At 42.8% G+C, this 25,999-nt stretch overlaps 1 protein-coding gene across 1 annotated transcript in view; it reads right to left on the bottom strand.

The window, feature by feature from the left end:
- CXADR (CXADR Ig-like cell adhesion molecule) overlaps positions 1–24,782 on the bottom strand; it is a 36,269-nt gene extending 11,487 nt beyond the window's left edge. Inside the window, exon 1 of the mRNA XM_056858204.1 lies at positions 24,734–24,782. Coding sequence (XP_056714182.1) covers positions 24,734–24,782 — 49 coding nt within the window. The remainder of the gene's footprint in view (positions 1–24,733) is intronic.
- Positions 24,783–25,999: the final 1,217 nt, after the last annotated feature.

Raw genomic sequence — 25,999 nt, 5'->3', positions numbered from 1 at the left:
TGTGTGAATCATGTGACTGTACAGAGGACACCTTGATGAATGTTAAGTTTCAGATAACTAACCAGTTCTTTGTTGTCTCTGTGCATCATACTGATGGGAAAAGAGCAGCAAGTTGAACCTGGATATAGGGACAGGCAAGTCTCACTGGAACAGAACTCAAGCAAAAGCCATAACCTCCCGCTCAAACATCAAAGCATAGTGATATACACAGGTCAAAGGCTGTGACCAGGTTACTACTCTGCAGACATCCAGAACAGGTATGCTTTGTTCAAAGACTGTCGAGTGCAGCATGTTCCTAACCGATTCACCAGTAGGATCATCTGGTAATGGCTACTTTGCCAGCTGGTAACAAATGAGATACATGAAAATATCCATCTGCATTGAGTGGAGATGTTGAGCACCTTTCTCTGCCACCATACAGAGATGGAGATATTCTCAAAAAAGTTAATCTTTCAACATAGGATATGCATGGCCCTTTCTCCTTCACAACGATTTTTGAAGAACACTGGCAGAACTGCAAGTTGGTTGAGGTGAAAAGAGCTGAGAACATATGGAAAATGTGGAATCAGGGCACAGGATTACCTTATCTGGTTGAAACTGAAGATAGGAGTGGACAGCCAAGAGACCACTAGATTCACTTGGATGCTGGGCAGCAGTTTTAGGCTGTTACCGCACTAGGTATTCCCACCAATGTATTAAGAGTTTGAAACTGTTATAAAAAATACTGTTCACACTTTGTTTGCTCCCCTTTAGCTGTGAAGACGTCTTCCAACCATTTTTTAGCCGTGACATCCAAAAACCCTTTTAAAGCGATGTTTTTAATAACATTTCCAAACTCCTGATACATCGCTGGGAATACCTAGTGCGGTAACAGCCATAGTGACTAGGAAAGCTGTTATCAGCTACAGTTATTAAAAGTTGCAAGCCACCAAGGGCTCAAACCAACATTTCATCAACTGTGATAACACAACCTGAACCCTTCACAAGGGAAGAACCTTAGGAACTAAATGATAAGCAAACAAAAACTGTGTGTTAATGGGCTGAGAGGGAAAAACAAAGCAAGAGCAGAACAGTGAGCACAATTTGCTGCCAATTTCTTCAACTCTTTTGAGGGTATCATCTGTTTGGGAGCTGAAACGGCCTTCTCCTTCAAAAATGAGTTCCTGTATATGGGTTCTGGCTTCCACAGATGTGACAAGGAATGCAGCCAGGCATGACTTACCAGTGATTTGGCTTTGCAGAATGGAGAGTAGTGCTGAGCTGCTGTTTTGTGAATCAGACAGCCTCCTCCTTAGAAGCGTTGGCCAAGTGAGATGATAGTTTTGTGGGAGATGAACTTGTGGTGTAATCTTTTCTCAAAGGAGGTGTTGATAATGTGACATCCAAGTGGCATAGTTGGCTATCCTAAGCCTCAAGGCTGCTGAGGCTAGAACTTATGCCCCATGCTGCCTAGGGTGCTTTTCCTTGTTGGTTGGAGAGGAATGGACCTTTCGTTTGTTTTCCAAAAAACACTGTTGATAGTTGGGTGCATAAATAAGAAGGGACAGGAAGATTGCTAAATTTTATATATGCCCTCAAGAAATTTAGTGGTAGAGGGCACCAAGGAGGGCTTCTCTCATACAACTTTAATTACCTGTATGAGGGCCAACATTACAGGTGCGTGGGATTCAACATCCAACAAGTGAAAAACTGGTTCGTAACTTGTGGGGCCAGTTGCTGTATCTTGAGGTACATTAACCATGTGGAGAAGCTGTTCCGTATAGATTTTGAGATCCTCAGAAGGGGAGTCTAGATTCAAGGCTCAAAATCTGATGTTGGGGGAAGAGTCTGTGGTTCTCAGAGCACTCTGAACCAAAGCCATCTCCAAATGCAAGGAGAAGCAGGTCGGATTGCCTTTGAACTTGAGCTGAGGCAGTGTCCAGCCCTGTGCAGGTAGTTACTACCAGAGATCTCTTGAAGCCAAAGAGTTTGATCCCACGTCCGTGCAGACAGGGAGGAGGGTTGTGACTATGGGAGCATCTGGGCCCAATATGGCTGATTTTGAGAGTGCTAACATTGAGCCAACTCAGCTATTCCCAGGAGCGGACCATGATTATCTTGATACTGAGGTACGGGGAAGATTCAGGAGCCTACCCTGACAAGCAGTGTCTCACTACTGTTATGGAGGGCAATGCAATATTGCTGAAGCACATGGAAATTGTGTTCTGGATAAAGTAGTGTCGGGATAGTTCTGGCCTTTTCTATCAGACTGCTCATATAAATTTGTGGTGGGGAGATGCTGAATCTTGGGTGGCAACCACTTGGACGGCGGTGCCAAAAGGCTCCAATTATCTCCCACATTCATGTAAGGCTCCTTAATGGGATCATCTGAAGTTTTGGAGTAGGTTATCATCAATATGCTGAAGACACCCTGCTACGTATTACTCTGCATAAGCTACCAAGCTGCTGCTATCTCTGTCCCGAGCCAGTGTCTGAATATGGTAATCAACTTCCTAGTGAAAAATTCAACCATCTGATTGAACCCACACAAAATGAAGGTGATGCTGGATGGAAGGGCTACTGCTTTAAACAGCACTTTTCTTCCTACCATCAGCTTTTGCTGAAAGGTCTTTAAAGGGCTTGGATTCTGGTCTCTTGCTGGAGTAATGGGTGTTCATGACAGTGAAAAATGCTTTTTCCCAAGTTATATCTAGTTATGAGGCTGGCTCCCAATCTGCAGATGCCTGATCTGGCCACACCAATTCATGCTTCAGTAATCTTGAAGCTACGTTACTGCAACATGCTCTGCATGGGGCTGCCCTTGAAGACAATCTGAAAGCAGCAGCTGGTGTACAATGTAGCCGCTCACATGTTATCTAAGGCTAGCAAACAAGAGCATGTCATTCCTATTTTAATGACCTTGCACAGGCTGCAGATTATTTTCTGGGTCCAGTTCAAAGTGTTGGTGCTCACCTTTAAAGAACTACATTACATGGCACACACTACACACACTTCAAGGATTGCCTCTCCCTGCATGCTCTATGCAGCACCTTTGATCTTCCCAGCAGGGTCTACTGTAAGTAACCCTTTTGTCCAAGGATGATCAGCAATCATCCAGGCTAAAGTCTTTTCAGTGGCCACCCGGCCCATGGCTCTGAAACAGCCTCCTCAAAGAGGTCAGGGAGGCTCCTACCCTAGAAAAAAAGGAGAATGCCATGCTGGTTGGGATACAAGTTGCAGTTTTGTTTTTAATGTATTGTTTGTTTTATATTGCTTTTATATTGTTGTTACCCATCTTGTGTCCCTCAATGCCTTGAAGAAAGATGGGTATATAAATATTTTAAATTAATGAGTACACAAATAAATATTATACCTGAATAAGATACTACAGCTTTCTGCCATAGAGGGCTATATAACCGATATTACCTTTTTAACACAAAAAGTATCTTCAGATTGTTTTTCAAAAGTAACTGAAAATGACCCTGTGCTCTAGTACAGTAAACATTTTAAACATTAACTACTTTTGGAGGTCATTCTAAATATCCATGACACATTTATTCTACTAATGAATTACCTACTCACAACATGCTAATGAAAATCACAGAAATCAGAACGTACCATTATAGGGAGAAGAATTTTAAGTGGACAGTATCATCAGAATTGCTTGTATACTTGAGACCCCCCATACCATGTGATCAAATCTAGATAATAATGTAGACTAAAACTGACAATTTTGGGGGGGGGATGTTGAACAGATGCTAGTCACATCCTTCCTTATTTTTCCAGTAAAAGGTTAGACTTCAAAAGTAGGGCTAAAAACATCTATACATGGTACTGTTCACATCAACCAGCGAGCATATGACAAATTTACTGGGTCATGGAATTTTTCCCCTCAGACAAAGGCAGTTTCACATTACAGCAATGAGCGGGTTAATGTTTTCCTAAAATCCTACTGAGTTCTGAGCTCTAATTCTTTTGACAACTTTTTCCGCTTCATCTCCTCCTAGAACATCAGTATAATCCTCATTTGCATGCTGTATTCAAAAACGATGATATATTTCCAAGAGACACTTTTAGTCAAGCCAATTATTAAAACACATTTGTATAATGACCAACAAAGTACTTCAGAGATATTCAAAAGGGACATGAAGAGTTGATTTTTATACTCTGCTTTTCTCTACTGTAAGGAGTCTCAGGGCGAAAACACATGGTTGCTTTAGCCTCCTTTATTCCCTGTTTCAGACAGGATTCAGCCAGGATCGAACGCATGCGTTTCACTGAACGTGCGTTCGATCCTGGCTGAATCCTGGCTGAAACAGGGAATAAAGGAAGCTAAAGCGACCATGTGTTTTCACCCTCAAAGTGGCTTCCAATCACCTCTCTCTCTCTCTCTCTCACACACACACACACACACACATAACAGGCACACTGTGAGGTAGGTGGGGCTGAGAGAGTTCTGAGAGAACTGTGAATAGTCCAAGGTCACCCAACAGGCATCATGTGGAGGAGCAGGGAATCAAACCTGGTTCTCCAGATTCGAGTCCGTCACTCTTAACCACTACACCACACTGGCTCATGACAATACATGCACAAACTTTGAAATCTTAAGTGTCTAGGAGTTGTAAATGTAGTTACATTTTAAAGATTTTTTAAATGTCAAGGTCCCCCCCATTTAAACCATGAAGTTACTTGGTAAAGCTGAAATTTGAATTATCCCAGGCAACAAATAATTAATCTCCTCTCAATAGGCCATGTATGCATCTAACATTTCACTTTCTCACTGACACTGGAGGTGGATTACATAGTGTAAGTCAATGCAATCAACAGGATGAGACATCTAATAAGTGGTGTTTTAGGATTACAGAAAACTAAAACAAAGCATCAAGTATTAGACATGATATGCTACACAATGCAGAAAATGGTACTGCAAAAAAATAAAACAATGAACTGAAAGCAGGATCACATCAAACAGATTATACATACTGAACAAACTGACATAGTTAATCGTTTCATTACCTCATCACAGAACCATTTTGTTATAATTTAACCTTTTACTTTATAAAAATGGCCTCCAGAACAATTCTACTGACAAAAACGTGGGGCTTTCCTGACCTCCTTCAGTAGGACATTCTACAATATGGGGGTCACTACAGTGAATGTACATGTATGGGCAGTTGTTGATCCTTCCCGATTACAGGATGGCACCCGCCGAAGGTCCTTTTCTGTGCGATCAAAGTTGTTGTGATGAAGTATAAGGAGAAAGGTGGTCCTGCAGCTATGAAGACCCAAGGCCATGAAGGGCTTTGTAGGTGATAGCTAGTAACTAGAATTGAACCCAGTAACTTATCAGTTGCCAGACACCAGACTCAATTCAAGATATTGAAGTAGCTACATAATAGATGTAATATGAATGTTCCGCCTAGCTGTCATTGTTCCTTGTATTCTAGGGTAGGATGTACATACTTTGGGACTTTTAAAACACATTATTTCACAGCACAGCATTAATGGCTGTGTAGCTGAACAAAGGGAAGGCAGCATGGTACTGCCCGATCTCGTCAGATCTCGGAAGCTAAGCAGGGTCGGCCCTGATTAGTATTTGGATGGGAGACCACCAAGGAATAACAGAGTTGCTGTGCAGAGGAAGGCACTGGCAAACTACCTCTGTTGGTCTCTTGCCATGAAAACTCCATAAGGAGTCGCCATAAGTCGGCTGCGACTTGATGGCACTTTACACACACACAGCTGAACAGATACAGATTGGGTCCCCATTTATCAAGAACAATATAGGTATGTACTTAAAAGTTATCTTAGGAGGCCCTGCTTCAGTTGCCCTCACCATATGAAGATAGATGGGTGGCAAACCGAGAAAGGGCCTTCTCAGTCATGGCACCAAAACTTTGGAACTCCCTCCCCAAGGAGATTCATCTGTCTCCCTGTATTGGTGTCTTTCACCAGCAGGTGAAAACTTTTTTGTTTTGTCTAACATACTTTCAATAATGATTACCATCCCTCCTTCTAGTGTTCTTTATGTGTGTTAATGAAACTGGTTTTATTTGCTTAAATGTATTTTTACTTGCTTAAATGTTTTAATGGTGTTTTTTCTATGTTCACCGCCTCATAAATCCTGATCAGGTGGAAAGGCAACATAAAAATGTTTTAAATAAATAAATATCAGGGGTATTTTAAACAGCCCAAGAAGTAGTAACACTTTTTATAAACTAAGAAAATAATTTTAAGACCAAATAATTAATATAGGTATATCATCTTTAACCACTTCTACTTTAGAACTAATGTTTTCACAACATTTTCTAACATTCTTGAAACTCTGGTTCTTGAACTAAAAGTGAACAGAACAGGTTTCTTAGCAACAGCAGTTGATGACCTTGCTCTACAAAGACAAACTTATCAAGTTCACAGAGTATTTGTATTCTTACTGCTGCAGGAAATAAAATATCAGGGGCAGTAGCATAGAAAAAGAATTAACAAAAAGAAGAGAAGAGATCATTTTCTTAAGTTACTGCTACAATATGAATGACGACCACATGGAAAAAGAAGCATCTATGTAGTTGGATTAACTGGGTCTAAATGGAACAAACTTTGAATATCACTGTACTCCAATCATACCAATGTGACTGACAGAAATGCTAGAATGTTTTATATTCTAATAGAATAGTTGGTCAAATCTTTGGATACTTAAATACAGTGATTGGAGCTGTGAATGGGCAAGACAGATCTTTCTACAAACCTGAACACGGTTTGCAGAAAAATCTGAAATCTAAAAAAAAAAAATATTGGGGTTTTTAAAAAAATCCAAAAATGATAAAAAGGAGTGACTGTAACTTTAAGCAATGGATTCCCTCAGTGGCTGTTGCTAGGCAACCACAGCATTCCAAGGCTTTGTTCACTCCATAAAAGCAAGGGGGCTGTGACATAGCCCTTTCCAGGTCTATTGGGCCTTTGATGGAGGACTCATTGGGGCCATGCCTGGCTAGAGTTGCCAGCTCCAGGCTGGGAATCCCCTGGAGAAAGTGTGGTGAAGTCTGAGAAAGGCAAGATTTGAGGATGGAAGAGGCCTCAGCTGAATATAATGCCATAGAGTCTACCCTCAAAAGCATCCATGTTCTCCAAGGTGACAGATCTTTGTCATCTGGAATTCAGTTGTAATTCTGGGAGATCTCTAGGTCCCACCTGGAGATTGGCAACCCTAGGCCTGGCAGCAGCCTCTAGGTGACTTGATACCACCCAACTTGCATGACTCAACTAGGCCTCGCTGCTTGCTACTGTTCAACAGCAGCCACCCTATGAAAGCCAATGTGGTGTAGCAGTTAGAGCTTCAGAGTAGGGTCTGGGAGAGCCCATCTTGCTGTGGAAGCTCACTGGCTGATTTTAGCCAGTCATATTTTCAGCTTAACCTACCTCACAGGGTTATTGTGTGCTGCTGTCCTATCTGTAGTTGCCACCCACCTGAAGGTGCAGCCTGACCAATGCAGTGCGACCATGACATCTTGTGATTTGGATGTTATTCCTCTGTTGATATAGCCCAAGACCACATTCGCCTTTTTTACTGCTATTGACTGCTCATATTTAGCTTACAGTTCACCCGTTCCCCAAGATCTTGTTCACACACACACTGCTGCCCAGAAGCGTATCCCCCATCCAGTATGCATGCTTCTCATTTTTGCTACCCAAGTGTAGAGCTCTGCATCCTTGTTGAACTGCATCTTGTTCACATCTGCCCACTTTTCCAATGTATTCTGATCTTGTTGAATTCTCTCTCTATCTTCCAGTTTTCACTACTCCTCACAATCTGGCGTCACCGGCAAATTTCATGAACAGTCCCAAGGAAAGAGATTTGAATTTTATTTCAGAAAATGTAATTTTCCTTATGAATTTAATCTGATCCCTAGAACTGTTCAAGAGTTGTGATATGTGGTTTGTTCAAAAATTGTGAAATGTTAGGAGCCCAGAGAATGAGACAGCCAACAGGCACACACTTTGCATTCATTATTCTTAAATATGTTCCATTATCAAGTGTCTGCTGAATATGCAAATGCACCTGTATCTGTTCATGTTTTAATAGAATGGAAAAGTAATGTTAATCCATATATGTGCTAGATAATCACAGCAGAGTATAAATGCTGACAGCACATTTCATTTACATTTTATACTATATGTGTATATACATTTTTCCTAATGCAGACTATGATCAAAACAGACACTTATTAGCATATGTCTAAGACATGTGATTGCACTTACCACTGAAGGTAAGTATTATACAAGTTTACAAAGTACAGAAGAATCACACCGTTGAACAGTTTACATATTTTAGTTACTGGTAGTTGGATACATAAATATTTTGCCTCAAAGATTCACGCTCATATGGGTTTAAATTCCTAATTCTCCACCTAATAAACCAAATAAAATAAAAGACCCATATTGGAATAAAAACACAACCCTAACAGCTGTTAATACAATTGTTGTAACTAATGTAAACAGGAAAATTAACGACTTTCAGAAATGATGGAACATCATTAATGACCTGTAACTTACCAATAATATTTCAGTCCACTGAAGTAGTGAATGGGAGACTAACTCAACAGAAATCTGCCAAACAAAGAAATCACTCAACCAGAATAATGGCTATGTTCATGATCATGCACAGAATGTAGACTTCTGACAGTCCCCTGGGAAGGCTTTCTGATTCTGTATAAAGTACAAGTGCTATTTACGTGAGTTATTTCAATGTCTGGGACTGCGCTGGTTGCCAGGCGGGGTCCTGGAATAAAGCTTTGATTTGACCGTCTCATGAGTAGGCATGTGAAAAGAGGGAGAACCAAACCAAAGGCTTTCAAGCAATAAGTAATTTTCCTGTTTTACTCAACTGGAGGTGTCACAGAGTGGGATGGGAGCAAAGCAGAGACTCAGGCTCCTTCTCCCCCCTCCCTGCAGTGTTTGACAAAAGAAAAAAGTCTACTTGGAATAGCCAGCAGGCAGACTGGGTGTAGGGAATACAGACAGAGGATATGCCTTGCCAATAGTAAAAACAAACAAACAAACAAAAAACCCCAACATGAACAGGTCAGTGATGATCTTTCTCTGTATGAAAAAGACCTGCTGATTCGGGGTCTCTCTCAACGTTTAATTTTAGGTTAAGGCACTAAGCAGCTGCAACTTTATTTCAATACAAATCCCACTCCACCCTACCCCCCACCATTAATGAGATCTTCAGTAGGTGAAACAAGACAGGCAACACTCTCTTCATGTGTGAAAAAAAAACCCACTTGGGAATAGGGAGGTGTTTTTTAAACAAAGCTCTTCTGTGCCTTTGTTTGTCTATGTTCCTCTCTCAGCCAGGCGCCAATTCTAAATATCAGCTTGATTGTGTGTGTGTGTGTGGGGGGGATACTGATATTGGTTAAGTACAGAAGCATTATATTGGGGCAAAAGAATTTAATTTCTCTCACCTGTATGCTCCATTTCTGTTAAAAAAAAATTAAATCCCTCAAGGAAAACCTACTGAAACACAAATTCACACATGCCTGTACCCTATACAAGTAAGAATGTTAACTGCTTAAAGAATGAAGATGCTTTCACCTGACTGGCTGTGGTTTAATGCATCCAAATTCAGTGGAAATCAACAAAAAATACACACACAAGTGTGTCTGCCACTCAAGTAAATGGAAACAAGCACAAAACAATCTAAACAGGTATAGTTAATATTAAAATATTAAAGAGCAACCCAAATACAGCTGGAATAAAATTTCAATGCACAACCCTAATAAGTAAGTCTTTCAGGACTATCAAGACAACAGTAGTTCCTGATGCCAGAGTACAAATTTGAGTCTGTAATGGTGAATAACAATTTTGCTTACTACTGCTGCTGTATTTTAAATGGATCATATACATAATTTTGTAAAGTTTTGGATAACAGAAAACTGTAGTGAAACTTCCAGCAGTACACTGTGCCTACTACCACTTTCGTATCTCAAAACCGTAATCTACTTTCTGTATTATGCTACGACATGCCTTTTAAACAGATTTTGGGTTGTATTGTTTTCTAATTCTGCAATCCTAGTCCTATCGCATTGTTTATTGGATGTTTTATTCTGATTGAACGGTTATATAAATAATTCACCTTGAATCTCAGTTAGAAAGGTGGGGTATAAATGAAGTCAATAACAAAATACCATATTCTGAGTTAATTCCTTATATGCTTAGTTAAGTAATCATGGGTTGGAACCAAAGCAAACTTTCCTCTTACACTAGAGCTTTTGCGGAAACGGAAACACAAGAAAAAGTCCATGGTATTTGCGGGAGCTAAGTTAGACTTATTGTATTCCTACTTTAGTTTGCAGTTGTGCAAGACCTTGTGCAACAAATTTCTGGGAACTATAATATACAGGAAAGTGCTAGGTGTTGTACAAGAGCTTGTGCGAGCAGAATTGCATTAAGTCTATTTAAGTTTCCATTTGGCATTGCTGGAGCCAAGCCAAAGTCATCCTTTCTGGATTATACCACTGAAAACTGTTGGTGGGGAATTCATATGTTTGAAAGCTGCACGTCGTGTACTGGAAGAGGCAACATACTTGATAAAAGGGCTTTAGCCTAGCCTTCTTGATATTCTAATTTTCTAAATGTTGTGATTTCTTTAAATATGTCAAAGGAGAACAACCCACTATGCCACCATTAAACTGCAGTTTGAAGTGGTTCAGGATGGGCTACACTATGTGCTGTTTCTATACATATGACTTAGGTTCTGGTTCTTGATTTTTAAAAGCAAATAATTGGGAGGGAAAGTGGCATGGTATAGACCGATTCTGTCAGATCTCAGAAGCTAAGCAGGGCTGGTACCTGGAAGGGTAACCACTGAGAAAGACTCTGCAGAGGAACCACCTCTGCTTCTTACTTGCCTGGAAAGCCCCTTGGCTGGGTTCACCATAAGTCGGCTGTGACTTGATGGCACTTTACACACACACAAAAGTAAATAATTACGTCAATAACATCAGAAATGTGATCCTTTCTTATTTTCCCTCTATTTCCAAGATCTGTTTACACTAAACTGTAAAAATAGCTGCCTAAGGCACAGTGGTATCTCTTACAATAGCTAATTATAGGGGGTTACCGCACTTTGTATTCCCAGCGACGTATTAAGAGTTTGGAAATGTTATAAAAAAACATCGCTTTAAAAGGGTTTTTGGATACCACGGCTTATAAATGGTTGGAAGACGTCTTCACAGCAAAAAGGGCCAAACAAAGTGTGAACAGTATTTTTTATAACGTTTTCAAACTCTTAATACATTGCTGGGAATACAAGTGCGGTAACCCCCCTCAGTTACCAGAATGCTCTCCACTCAGAACTGGAAGCAACAATCTTTGCCTAAAATAGAACTTGGCCATGTAAAATATGGACTGTTATACCAATGGGCAGAAAGAATCTTGATATAGTTTAATGATAAATGTCTTGGTGTATGAGGTACTTATGTGACAGGATTATTTTCTAATAAATGTTTAAGTTGTGTTCACTGTTGTGTTCCATTATTATCATGGCCATACATAAAGCTACAGCATAAGAAACAATCTCATATTTACGACAGGGCCACAGGGGCAAGTTTCTTTATAGGCTTCAGACAGGCAGCTTACAGTTTATGCCATGCTTGCATAGTTTTAGTCAACTCATCTACTTTACAAGAAAACTAAAAGCTAGATGCAAGGTGCTACTCTGCTTAAACAAGTTCAACAAAGTGTCATTTAAGTGAAGTGTATCACAGTTGCCAATCGCAAAGTGAAATATATCACAGTTGCCAGTTATTGTTTTTGTTCCTAATGAAGATATTGAAATTATTCAATTAACATTACAGCCACTGAAAACACTCCCATGTGGCAGCCATAAGCTTTCAATATATTTGGAACATGCACAGGCTAACTACACATGAAAGCTGATAATCAGGAAATCTAAGAACTGACATGCAATTGGGTCACTGCTTCTGGAACTTTCTCCATGCCAGCACTGTAATCCCTTGCATGGAACCATTACACTACCTCTACATTACATGTCAACCTCCAGATAAGGTGGTTGGATCCAACAATCCTCTATAGAGGGAAATTCATTGCTTGGAGTTATTCTAACTAGCTGCTTTTAAAAAAAGGCTTGCGAAAGAGATAAAAGGACCCAATGCTTAGAAGTCTATTCAGTCTTTCTGTAAAATATATTACTTGTTTTCAAACTACTCATTAATGAGGCTGGTTTTTATAAACAGATGCCCCTGGAACAAAAAGAAAAGTGAACAATTATCTATGACAGTTTAATAGAAAATTTACTCTTCACAGAAGAACATCCTGGGGTAATACAAATGTTCGACACCAGTCATTTGCTAGCATAAGTATACAGTCCTCCCAACAAGACAATACTACTTAAAGTACCTAGAGGGTAGGGATGTATAGGAAGACAGAATTGTGCAGGTCAAGCAATGATGTAGTGATCCTCTACTCCTAATTGTGTTTGTCAGGCCCTCTTTTACAAATAAGTCAGTATGAACATTATTGAGCCAAATTATGCACCTGAAGCAGCACACACCCTCCATGAACATTCTTTAATTTAGTCCCTAAACCTAGTCTAAAGCTATCTTTGGAAACAGCAGGAACACTCTTCATGCTCATGAATTTAACACACCACCCAAACTGGTACAACTTGATGAGTGTTAACTATAAGCTAGTAAGGTAGCTTGCCAGGAATTGTCCACCTCTATGCAACCCTAAAAACAGATATCTGTTTCATCTGTACATAATCAAACTCTACTGGTGGCAACCCTACAGAGTTATTCAGAACACTAGATCTCCATGTGTACAAATATTAGGATACAAATTTCATTCAATAAAGATATTGCTGAAACTATTAAAATTATTGTTTAAGCATTAACACACAATGTAAGAATATATTCTGACATAACAAAAAGCATAACTGATAACGCTCTGGTGCCAATCTTGTACACAGACGATTAACGATAAGACCACTAGAAAACACACATTTCATACATGCAGTCAATCCAGATAATCCTTTACTAGTTTTTCAAGGCCTGGAAAACATTTAAAATGTGCAGCTATATACAAATGAGAAACAAATCCTTATTATTTCAGTGTTTAATGTTCTACATCCCCACACGGATACAGAACCCTTGAATGTCCTGCAGAACTGTCTGTGCACATATAGTGTCCCACAACAGCACAGAAAAGTGCTGAACTAGGATTCATCAAGAGGTGCAACACTAGCCTGGGAGAAGGCACAAGTGCACCAACCCCATGCCCACATCATTGCCAGCTTATGAATGCAGCATTCACATGCTGAAGAAGTCTATGTACATAGGCTCCCTCCTTTCTCACACTTTGGAACAGTCGGTCTTGGGGATACCATCTACACTTGAGGGGTAGGCACTATGCTCATGACCTGGCAATCACATGGAGGTGGAGCCAGAAAGCTTATGCCCAACTGTGCTTTACTGAATGCACAAACTGTATGCAAATAGCTAGTCTCTCCCCAGGCTTGAACAAGGCCCAAGGTTTCCTCACTCACTATAGGTGCTAACAGCTCATAATGACCCATCCCTTATAGATGTTAATAAGTTCAGCTTATCTGCCCATCTCGTCTATCAACAGTCGAAATGGTCCTCGTTTACTCTGAATGGATTGATTTCTCCAGTTAGTTACTGATTGAAACTGTTTCTCTCTCTGTTACATCTCCCCATTCCTTCCTTTCTGTTGGCTTGTAACTTTAAGTATAAATTTATCTGCTAAGGATATACATTTCATGCGATTAAGTGAGCCCTGACACCCAAAAGCTTGTGTTGGAATAAACCTTGTTACCCTTTATGGTTCCACTTTACTGCAACTGATGAACACAGCTATACTTCCTCAATTATTTTAGTCCTACCCAGTGCCCTTCAGGCAAAAAAAAACAAACCGTATAACATTGTGCGTATAACATTGTGCCTTTAACAGCTTCAAAGCATTAGGATTGAAAGCAAAAGTTAATTGCAATTTCATCAGAAACTTCTTTCTTAAAAAGTGTTTTTATAGTCATTCTGTTTCCCTTTCCACACGGATACATCCTCATTCAGAAAGAGGGGGAGGGGTTAGAAAAAGATAAAACAGAGCATTCAGCATCACTATAAAATGTGCTCATCTGGTAGGTGAAATCAGAGGAAGGCAGTGGCAATCCACCTCTGCTTAATCTCATGCCTTGAAAACCCTATGGGGTCACCATAAATCAGCTGCGACTTGGTAGCATTTTACACACACACACATACACAGTAGGTAAGATCAGAGGTTGTGTGCATGTGTTCTATTTTTTAAAAAACAGAGGATATTTGCTACTGATTTCTTCTTTTACATTGCACCATTACCTCCTTTCTTGGCCCACACTTTTGCATCTCTGTCCACACACACATTTCAGCTGTAAAGAGTCAGGAACTTAAGGACCCTTGATTATATTGATAAAACAGCTTCCCCTTATGACCACAACATAAACATTTCAAATATTCAATGCCAGAAGTTAGGTTTAGATTCCTGAACCCAGTGGCATCAAGTGTAGCACCACTAGTCAGATTAAAAATAAATAACAAGCAGAGAACTTGTAAGGACTTGTGGGGGGCATCCCATTTTCCCCTGCCCCACTATTTTTTCTTTCCCTTACCTGAAAGCCCCCTTAGCCACTCACCTTTTCCTGCTTCCTTTTCTCTTTTCCACCGAACAGCCAAGCCACTCTGATATGACCCCATCTTCAGCTTTCATTCCCCTCCCCTGGAAACCAGGAAAAATCTGTGCCAGTTGTGTGGTGCTGGCAACCAGGTCCAGGCACACTGCAGGGTACAATACTCCCCACAATACTTTCTATTTCCCTCCCCCTGGCAGCCCCAATATCCTCCTCCCTTTCCTTGCTCCCTCTCTTCTCTCCACTAACCTACATTTTATCTCAACTTCATCTTCAGATATGTTTTTTTATTTATTTACTTCATTTATCCTACCTTTCTTCACAATGCAGACCCAAAGCAGCTATTGTATCTTCACAACAATCCTGTGAGGTAGGTAAGGTTGAAAGTGTGTGACTGGCCCATGGTCACCCAATGAGCTTCCACAGCAAAGTGTGGATTTTAACGTGGGTCTCCCAGATCCTAGCCTGAAACTCTCACCACTGCACAACACTGGCTTTCATGAGATGGTTGCTGTTGAACAGTAGAAAGAAGCCAGACCTGGATGAGTTATGGAAGCCACGTGGTAGCAAGTTGCCTGCTGGCTGCAGCCAGACCTAATCCCAGTCAGTCTTCCCTCAAAGGCCAAAAAAGCCCTGGAAAGGCCCCTGTCACTCCTTGCCTTTTGCTGACAGAAACAAAGACTTTAATACTGGCACTACTGTTGTGGTTGCATTGTTTCTTAAAGCTACAGGTGCTGCTTCATTTAGATATGAGTCACCAAGTATTTTGCTTTATTAAGATTTCAGATTTTTGTGGAAACCTGGAACTCAGATTTATAGAAAAATCTGCCCCAGGCTCCAGACTCAGGTATGCACTGATGGGGCAACACTGAGAATTAGATATACTGATACCACTGTAGAACACATGAATGCATTCATACAATTACCATGATATATCTTTTCCTTCTAATCTGCTCACCTGGTAGCAGATAACAGACAGCTGTAACCAAGCCTGAGAGCCCTTCCAGGTCATATTCAGGTATGTCCCATTATCCATGCAATCATCTCCCTGCATCGTAACCAGTGGACTATTAGACCCCTAATAAATGAATGACAAACATAGTAAGAACTGTTCAGGAAATCTTTATTTTTTTACCAGGCTAATACTTACTTACCAAACCTGTACCTTAACATGAATACAAGGAAAGCATTTGCAGGGTAGAACCAGGAAGCATGTGGGAGTAATTAACTTTTACATCTTTAGTTTCTCTTTAGCAATCCCTCCTCCACCCACTTTTTCTTCTGTTACTGAGCTCTTCCTGACCTCAGAATTAAGCTGGGATATAACCAGTGAAAATCCTCTTCACTGAGAGAGCGCCAAGGGAAGAGTATTTTCAGGGTTGTTATCAGTGATTGAGAGACAGGTTAATGAGTTCCTTTTATCCACCCAATGCTCCTTGCAAATGCTTCCTCAACTTTGCCTTGCCACAAGGGTTGAAAACAACATATAATTCAAAGCAGAGATTAGTGGAGAGAACAAGAAAAGCTTCCAACATATGTCTGAGTTTTTAAGTTCCTCTTTTTAAGACAACTTCAAAACGGATTTAAAAAACAAAGAGTTTTGTGGCACCTGTTTTCATCTTAGCAAGCTAATACAACTATCACTCTAAAATGTAAAACTGGTTAAATATTTTATCAACCTGAGATTTAAAAAAAAGACTGACCTTGTCTGCTAAGTTAAAGGACAGTGGACGTTTCAATATTCTCCATTATTTAACAAATGAGGAAGTGAACCAACAATGTTCTTTTAACCTTTAGCTATGGGAGCCTTAATTTTTGCAAGGTCCAAATGGGAAAAAATATTAATTTGCAAGGACAGTTTACTGTTAGTAAATGCCATTTTAAGTTTTGGATTATATTCATACATTCACTGGATTAATCTGGTGAATAAGAGAATGGGCAGGCATTTCTAAAATATTATTTATTTTTATTTCATTTATAATCCGTCTTACCCCCAATGGGGACACAAAGTTGTTTACATTGTTCTTCTCTCCACCATTTAATTCCAACAACAACCCTGTAAAGTAGGTTAGGCGGAGAGTCTGTGCCTGGTTCAAGGTCATCCAGCATGCTTCCATGGCAGAGTGGGGATCTGAGCCTGGGTTTTCCAAAGCCTTGTCTGACACTCTAACCATTACACTATACTGGCTCTCAACATACATTTGAAGACTAACAATTTATTCTTGCCACTGAATTGGGCATTACCACTGACTTCAATATGGTCAGATTTTAACTTCGTCATCACTGTTGCTATTAAACTTCAACAAAAAGTATACTACTGATTCTGAATACCCAGCTTACTGGTTCTTCCCCTGTAGATGACTGGGGAAGGCAGTAGTAAACCACCCCGTAAAAACAGTTTGCCTAGTAAACATTGTGATGTCACTGGAGGGGGCGTGGCTCATTGGCAGAGCATCTGCTTGGCATGCTGAAGGTCCCAGGTTCAATCCCCGGCATTTCCAGTTAAAGGGACCAGGCAAGCAGGTGATGCAAAAGACCTCCGCATGAGACCCTGGAGAGCAACTGCTGGTCTGAGTAGACAATACTGACTTGGATGGACCAAGGGTCTGATTCAGTATAAGGCAGCTTCATATGTTCACCCCATGGATAAGGAACCGGTGCTTGTACAGGGTTAGAGTTAGGGTCTACCTTTTTACTGATTCTGAAAAAATATTATTTTCTCTCCAAAATCTGATTATACATTTTAGTTAGGATCTGATATACTACAACCACAGACAAAGTAGAGTGGGCAGATTCCATTCACTGCAACATCTGAATGAGCCCAGCTGAAATCTACAACCATTAATTCATAATTTGTTATGTACCATCTGCTACCAAGCCTGAACTTCTGCCTCTGACAGAATTTTCTTTAGCTCCTACAGATTTAACTGGCAGAGACTTTGGACATGATGAAGCAGCAAAAGAAAGAGGGTGGTGGCTTGCACATCTCATCTCATTTTCCAGCTGCTCAGGAGATAGCGCCCCCCATTTAAAGCAAATGTACTTCCTATTTCAGTCACTAGCATCCCTCTCCATCACATTTGAACTGCTTTAGGGCACAGGAGCAGAGAGCAGTCTATAAAAATCACATGTAATTAGGCTACATAATTCTCCTATTCAAGTTATCTGTACATCCCAAAGGCACTGAGGATGAGAAGGATTCAATGGTGTGGGCAAAAAAGGAAAAACATGTACAAAAAACATTTCCCACTCATAATTACTGTATTTTCTGGCGTATAAGACTACTTTTTAACCCAGGAAAATCTTCTCAAAAGTCGGGGGTCGTCTTATACGCCGGGTGTCGTCTTATACGCCGGATGCTGAATTCCGAGCCGGACTGGAGAATCTGCCTGGGGAGCCGCCTCCGCTCTGTCCATGTCCACCGAGCCCGGCGAGGGCACTCACTGCCCGGCTCGGAATCGGAGCCAGGCGCGCCGGGGTGCACGGAGGGAAGTGCTCGGCTGCACTCCAGCGGAAGCACAAGGCAGGCAGGCGGCTGGCTGGCTGGCTGGCTGGCCGGCTGGCCGGGGTGGCCACTCCCTTCTCCTGGCACAGGGTGTTTTGGCTGCTGCCTAGCACACCCAACATGTCCCCTTTCCTCCCCGGCCTCCGCTTCAGCTTCTGTCTTTATGGGTTTCCCTCCCCTCCAAACCCTCCTTTAGCCCCGCCCTCCACGGGCCGTCGGCTCAGTCCTCCCCTCGCCCTTCTCGAGGGCCCTTACTCTCGCCCCCGTCCCCCTCTTCTTCTCTGCTCCCTTCTCCCCTCGCCGACTCCCCCCAAGAGCCACGTCCCGCCGCTTTGGGCTCCCACCCTCCCGCCGGAGCCCGGGGCTGAGCCTTGGCTACAGCTGGCGTCTCTGGCTGTGGGGCTCCCACTGCCCGGGGAGTCTCCCTCCCCGCCTCGCCTCCAGGATTTGCTCCGGCCGGGCTGGGTTGGCACACACTCTTCCACTGTTCCTCCCGCTGCCCAGCCTCCCGGCGCGCTGCCAGCTCGTCCAGCCGCCCCCGCCCCCTCTTTCTCCCGCCCCGGTAAGTGGTGTTGTTTCCCCGGGGGTTGAGCTGCCCCAGGAGGACCGGGGGTGGCCGCGGGGTTGGGGCGCAGTCCTGAGGGCCGGCCCCAGGCCACGGACTCGGGTTGGGCCGCTCCAGGAGGTCTGGGGGCGGCCGCGGACTTGGGACAATCCCAAACTCTATATTTTAACTGTAAAAATGGGGGGTCGTCTTATACGCCCAGTCGTCTTGTACGCCGGAAAATACGGTATTCATGATCACCATTCACCACACCATTAACACTGAGGATTTAGTTTTATTGTTGGGAGTTAAACTTAAGTGCTTGTCAATCAATACTAAGTGATAGATGAAATATTAAGCTGTCACATTTTCAACAAAAATCTTATTTGAACTATGTATTTTTTCCTCTAGAGGCATATACTGGTTTCCAGAGAAAGTGATAACATGGCAATATCAATACTGAGTCAATACAGGCTTCTTTTTTTTACAAAAACAATCCCTCTGAGGTTCATTAATCATTTTTATTACTAGAAAGTCATGGGTTCCATTTTTTTTAAATTAGGAAGTTCATTTCTTCTTCTGTGCTGTACCCTTTGAAGAAAAATATTGTTTTATGACCCAACATAGAATTTTTATCCTGTGAGTAATGTTCCAGCCAGATTCTGCCATCAACAATAGAATTAAACATTTCAACAGGAAACGAAAAGTTATCCCAATAGTGCTGAAAAGCATTTATTTTGTATAACAACCACACAGGTGTTTCATACATTGTATCCTGACTACTGATGCACTTGAGACCAGAGTGTTAATGATGATAGGAAAGGAAACTATGGAATAGGATAGGAATTATGTATTTTGTCCTCTAGAAGCATATACTGGTTTCCAGAGAAAGTGATAACATGGCAATATTGATGCAGATTGAGAGCACGGCTTTACAATAACATTACAAACCCAAGAGCTTTTGTTTTCTAAAATCAAATGGTATATTACACTTGCAGCCTTACTTAGCAAATTATAAACAAGATAAATTTGCCATTTTTATAGTTGTAAAGATAGCAAAGTTAGTAACATTTCTAAAACAAGGCATCACCATAACTGCCTCATTCCAAGCAAACTCACTAAAATAAGTTTCAGAGGGTAGCTGTGTTGGTCTGAGGTACAACAGCTAGATTTAAGTCCAGTAGCACCTCAGGGACCAACAAGATTTTGGGGATATTAGCTTTCAAGAATCAAAGCTCCCTTCATCAGATAGAAGTCAGAATGGAGGTCTGAGTCCTCAGAAGCCAAAAGACAACTCTCCAATACTACTTTCTACAAACGATTATCCTCAGACCCCACCTCAGAATACCAAAAAGAACAGGATTATGAAATAATTACACACATACAGGAACAGATCTATATGGACACACCACAAGAACCTCAACCAGGCATTTTTTAATCTTCTGCCCAAAATACACAAGCCCAGCAACCCAGGACATCCTGTTGTTTCAAGCATCGGTACCATCACTGTAGAGGTGTCTGGATTCATGGATTATTCTCAGACCCTATATCTTCAAAAACCCCAGTTGTGGATGAGACACCTCAGACTTCCTGAGAAAAATACAATCTGTTAACTATCTTCCAGGAAACACCACTTTGGCCACCATGGATGTTGAGTCTCTACATACCAACATCCCCCACAAAGATGGACTAAAAGCTTATTAGGAACACCATCTATGACAACACCCCAGCTGACCTTGCTACTAAGCTCTGCTAGTTTGCCTCAACTGCAACTACTTCAGATTTATTCCTTCAAATCAATGGCACAGCCATAGGCACCCACATGCCACCGTAATATGTCAACATTTTCATGGCTGACCTGGAGCAGTGCTGCCTCAGCTTCAATGTATCAACATCCCTCTTGTACCTGAGATTTTTTGATGACATTTTCATCATTTGGACGTACGGGAAAGAAGTAATGGAGACATTTCATCAGGCCTTCAGCAACTTCTACACCATCAACCTGACAATAAACCAATCCACACAAGAAGTACATCTGCTAGACACCACTGTACAAATACATAACGGTAGAATAAAAAACCACCTCATACTGGAAACCTACTTACTGCCAAACATAACTACAAGCCTCCAGCCACCATTTTATATGCACCAAACAAATCCATCATCTATAGCCAAGCTCTACGCTACAGCCACATCTGCTCTGAGCCCTCTAGCAGATTCTCACCGGCAGGATCTACAACAGACATTTTTGGAATATGGAACAAAGCCAGAATGATACCACGGTGTTATCTGCTACAAGATATGCCCAAACAAAACAACATAACATCTTTAGTGGTGACATACAGCTCACAGCTCAAATCGGCTCAACACCTATAATCAATGCTGGACAATGATATTCCTCTCAAAGGCACTGGGAGACAAACCTTTTCTTGACCACAGACAGCCTCCTAACCTTAAACAACTCACCCACAACAATATCCTTCCTAACATAGACTCTGGGTCCAGGGCCTGCAACAAATCAAGATGCCACTTCTGCCCCATATTCACTCTGATACTACAATCACTAAACCTAACAACACCAACCATACCATCTCGGGATCATTCACTTGTTCACCTTCCAATATTATATATGCCATCAAATGCCAGCAATGACCTTCCACTCTCTATATCTGACAAACAGGTCAGTCCCCAAACAAAAGACATAAATTAAAAATTAAAAACCACAACTCTCAAAAATCAGTGGAAGAGCATTTTAATCTTCTAGCTTATTCCACTGCTGACCTAAGAGTGGCAGTCTTCAAACAGAGACACTTCAAGGGGAGATTACAATGTGAGATCATAAAGTTGAGTTCATTCACCAGTTCCAAACTATGGCTTGAGAGTGGACCATGAGGTATGCCCTCAGTGAGTTATATGTATTACACACACAGACAAGGAAATGCAAGAGGCATAATCTATGGTATTTCTCTGCAAAGCTCAAAGGTATATATATATATATATATAAAAACTATGCTTACCAGGTATTTACTTGTCCTTTGCACAGAAATATCACTGACTGAGCCCCTTGTGCTTCACTGCCTTTTGATCCCGCTGTTTACTATTATTTTTTTCTCAGAATGTATGTGCAGTCTGTCAAATTATGACGCGCTGTAGACATATGATGAAGCAAACTCTAACCCACAAAAACGTTTGGCACAATAAGACTCCACCTAGGTACATTTACCAGGGAATAAACCTTGCTGAGCGCAATGTGGCTTATTTCTGACTTAAACGTGCTTACAGTTACACTCTAAATCTACTAGTCTTTAAAGGTGTCACAAGATCAGCCTTGACTATCTTTTAAAGATTTATTTAATTAGATACATATACTCCAGGTTTCTCCCCAATAGGTACCAAAGGTGGCTTACACTATTGTTCTAGCCTGCTCCATTTTATCCATCTAGTGAGGCTGAAAGAGAGTGACTGACCCAAGGTCACCCAACAAACCTCTGGGGCACAGTGGGGATCTGAACATGGATTTCCACATCCTCGTCCACCACTCTAACCATCAGTGCCAAGCTGGCTCTTAGAGAACACAGGGCATAACAGAGCTTGCAAAGAGAATTTCCCTTTCCCCCAGTACTTTTTGAGGCCCGCAGGCACCTTCAGCTTTACCCTCCTCAATACAATCAAAACATTGTTGAAACTGCTGCATCTGGTATTGGAGGGCAACCGAACACCTTTTTAACCCTGACACTTCCTGGTTGTGCTTTAAGCTGATTCACCGCTCTACGCGGATGTAATACAGGGGGAAAAAGGAGTCAAAGGAGGGGGTGCCTAGAAGAAGAGCTTGTTTTTACATGCCGACTTTGTCTACCACTTAACGAAGAACCAAACCGGCTTAGAATCACCTTCCCTTCCCCACAACAGACACCCTGTGAGGTAGGTGGGGCTGAGAGTGTGTGACTAGCCCAAGGTCACCCAGCTGGCTTTGTGTGCAGGAGTGGGGAAACAAACCCCGTTCACCAGATTAGGCTCTGCCGCTCACGTGGAGGAGTGGGGAATCAAACCCGCTTCTCCGGATGAGAGTCCTCCGCTCCAAACGCTCTTAAGCATGACACCACGCTGGCTTTGTTTCTGTTCACAAAGCCATCCTTCACAAAGGGGCCTCCACAAAGCCAGCCGGCGGACGAGTCCCGAGAGAGAAGGGCTATGCTGCGGGGCGCAGGGAAGGGCGACGCCGCGCAGGAAACAAAGCCACTGGCCTCAGCCCGGGGCGAATCACCAGAGAGGAGCCGGGGTGCCTCCCTTCCCCCACCAGGGAGAGCTCCCACAAAGGGGTGCGACAGGGCAGTCTTACCAGCATCATAGGCCCCCGGGCAAAGCAGTGCACTGGGGCCCCTACCTACACAACCACTCACAGGAATAAAAACGTAAATGGTCAAGTAAAATTAAAGATACATTTATTGGCACTTCCATAATGAACAAGTCCGTTCTTACAGTATACCTCGGAATTCATTCTTAATCCAAACCCAAATTAACATTAACATTGTTCATTATCTTTAGCAAAACATATGTTAAATATGCAAATCACAACAAACATAGATTAGCAGGGGGGGCCTCTGCCCGTGGTGCCCCCGGGCAACTGCCCATGCATTAAGACAACCCTGGGGTGCGATCCCTCTTGGGGGGTTTCCTCTCCCTGGTGGGGCTGAGGAATCCTGGGGTTCACTACTGGGGGCGGGGAGGGACAAAAGAGAAGCCGCACCTCAGACGCGAAGGCGACCTGTGTAGTATTGAGCAATTACACGCACTTCAGCTGGTGGCGAGGTCACGCCGCCTCCCGAAGACTTTTGTTCCCCCCCCCCCTTCAGGAATGGGCTGTTGGGCTACTAGATCCCGACTACTTAGGCTGCTAGATCACGACCGCTTAGGCTACTGGCCTTCACAATATTAGAAAGAAATAGAATCAGATGGGAAACTGCAATCTACTCTATAAAACCATGCTTAAGTGTCCATACGCTGTATACGACCACCACAGAACAAAGAAAATCCACCTAAGCCCGACAGAAATTAAGAGAGGACGTCTCATCATAACTTATTCAGAAAATGCCTTACTTCTTAGTGGTGTGATTGTTCAAACGTTCACTCGAAACCCACAAAAGCCCATAAAAGGAACAAGATACACAGTGGGTAGCCGTGTTAGTCTGATTGCAGTAGTCAAAAAGGGCAAGAGTCCCGTAGCACCTTAAAGACTAACAAAAATATTTTCTGGTAAGGTATGAGCTCATACCCTACCAGAAAATATTTTTGTTAGTCTTTACGGTGCTACTGGACTCTTGCCCTTTAAGATACACAGGAGAGAGGTCTTGCCACTCCCCAGATGCCCATTTTCCCCATCCCAATTCTCCCCCATCCCAATTCTCAAAACTCTGCACGGGGGGGGGGTTATTACTGAGTTTTGAGAATGTGGATGGGGGAAACGGGCGTCTGGGAAGCGGCAAACCCCAGGCAAAACGTCCCACGCGCAAGTGGCCTTAGTCCCAGGCAGAGACACGAGGAGGGTTTTTTTCCCTCCCTAGAAGCAGCTCCGGGGTTGGAAAGGGCGAAGCGTTTTGTCTTCTGGAAAGTAATGCCGATAGGGGTTCCCCCCCGGGGGGGGAACCCCTATCGGCATTACTTTCCAGAAGACAAAACGCTTCGCCCTTTCCAACCCCGGGGCGGCTCCTAGGGAGCCCCGTCCGCACAAAGACCCTCCCGCCAACACCAACACCCCTTTGTGCAGGAGCCTCCCGCGGGGCGTCCAGAGGGGGCTCAGAAACGGACGGGGCGCGAAAGGGGTCGAAACGCGGCGCCCCGCGAGCCGGCGCGGAGGGGGCGGGGCTCGGACAATGCCGGGGGGGGCGCGGCCCGGCGCGCGGGTCTCGGGGTGAGGAGCGCCTCTCTCCTCCTCCCCCCCCCAAAAAAAAATATAAAACGAAAAATAAAAATGTAAAATAAAATAAAAACCCACTCCGCTCACCTGCACGGAAGACCAGGTAAGCCCAGAGCAAGCGCAGCGGCGACTCCATGGCGAGGCGAGCGGCCGGGGAGAGACGCCAACGGCTCCTGAGGGACTAATTCCCAACGGACGCTCCCCGCCTCCTCCTCCGCCTCCTCCCCCCCCCTCCCAGCCCAGCAGGTGAAACGAGCGTCACTTCCGGCCGCAGCCCGCCGCCCTCTCGGCCGCGAGTGGAGGAGGGAAGGCGAAGGGGCCGCCAGCTCCAGCCCGCCCAGGACGGGCCCGGCTCCCGCCCGGCCTCCCGCCCGGCCTCCCGCCCGGCTCCCGCCCGGCCTCCCGAGCATGAACAGACTGATGGGTTTCAGAGTTCTCTGGGTGCCAACGGGGATCCAGTGTAGCATCTTTGAAGCTCCATGAGATAATCTGAAGTTTGGTCCCGAAATATAGCCAGATGATTTCGTTTTCGGACACAGTTCCTTCTAAGTACACGGTGGGTCGCCGTGTTGGTCTGTCTGCAGTAGGAGAAAAGGGCCAGAGTCCAGTAGCGCCTTAAAGACTAACAAGGATATTTTCTGACAGGGTAGGAGCTTTCGTGAGCCACAGCTCACTTCTTCAGATACCTTCAGGTATTCTACAGATACCTTCTTCAGATACCTTCAGGTATTCTTCAGATACCTTCTTCAGATATTCTACAGATACTTTCTTCAGATACCTTCTTCAGATACCTTCAGGTATTCTACAGATACCTTCAGGTATTCTTCAGATACTTTCTTCAGATACCTTCTTCAGATACCTTCAGGTATTCTTCAGATACCTTCTTCAGATACCTTCAGGTATTCTACAGATACCTTCAGGTATTCTTCAGATACTTTCTTCAGATACCTTCTTCAGATACCTTCAGGTATTCTACAGATACTTTCTTCAGATACCTTCAGGTATTCTTCAGATACCTTCTTCAGATACCTTCAGGTATTCTTCAGATACCTTCTTCAGATACCTTCAGGTATTCTTCAGGTATCTGAAGAAGCGAGCTGTGGCTCACGAAAGCTCACACCCTGCCAGAAAAATATTTTTGTTAGTCTTTAAGGTGCTGCTGGACTCTTGCTTTTTTCTCCTTCTAAGTACAGATTCTGTTTTGTGCATTCCCCCCCCCCCATTTGCTTGTTATCTTTGTGTGTGTGGGTCTTCATTTAAGCAAACTGCTGTTTTATTTGATGTATGTTGTTATTTTTTTATTAGTAGAAAAGGGCAAGAGTCCAGTAGCACCTTAAAGACTAACAAAAATAT

This window comes from Euleptes europaea, chromosome 12, assembly GCF_029931775.1.
Source record: "Euleptes europaea isolate rEulEur1 chromosome 12, rEulEur1.hap1, whole genome shotgun sequence".
Lineage (NCBI taxonomy): Eukaryota > Metazoa > Chordata > Lepidosauria > Squamata > Sphaerodactylidae > Euleptes > Euleptes europaea.
The sequence above is the reverse complement of the archived record's forward strand: the minus strand, read 5'-3'. Positions and strand labels throughout refer to the sequence as shown.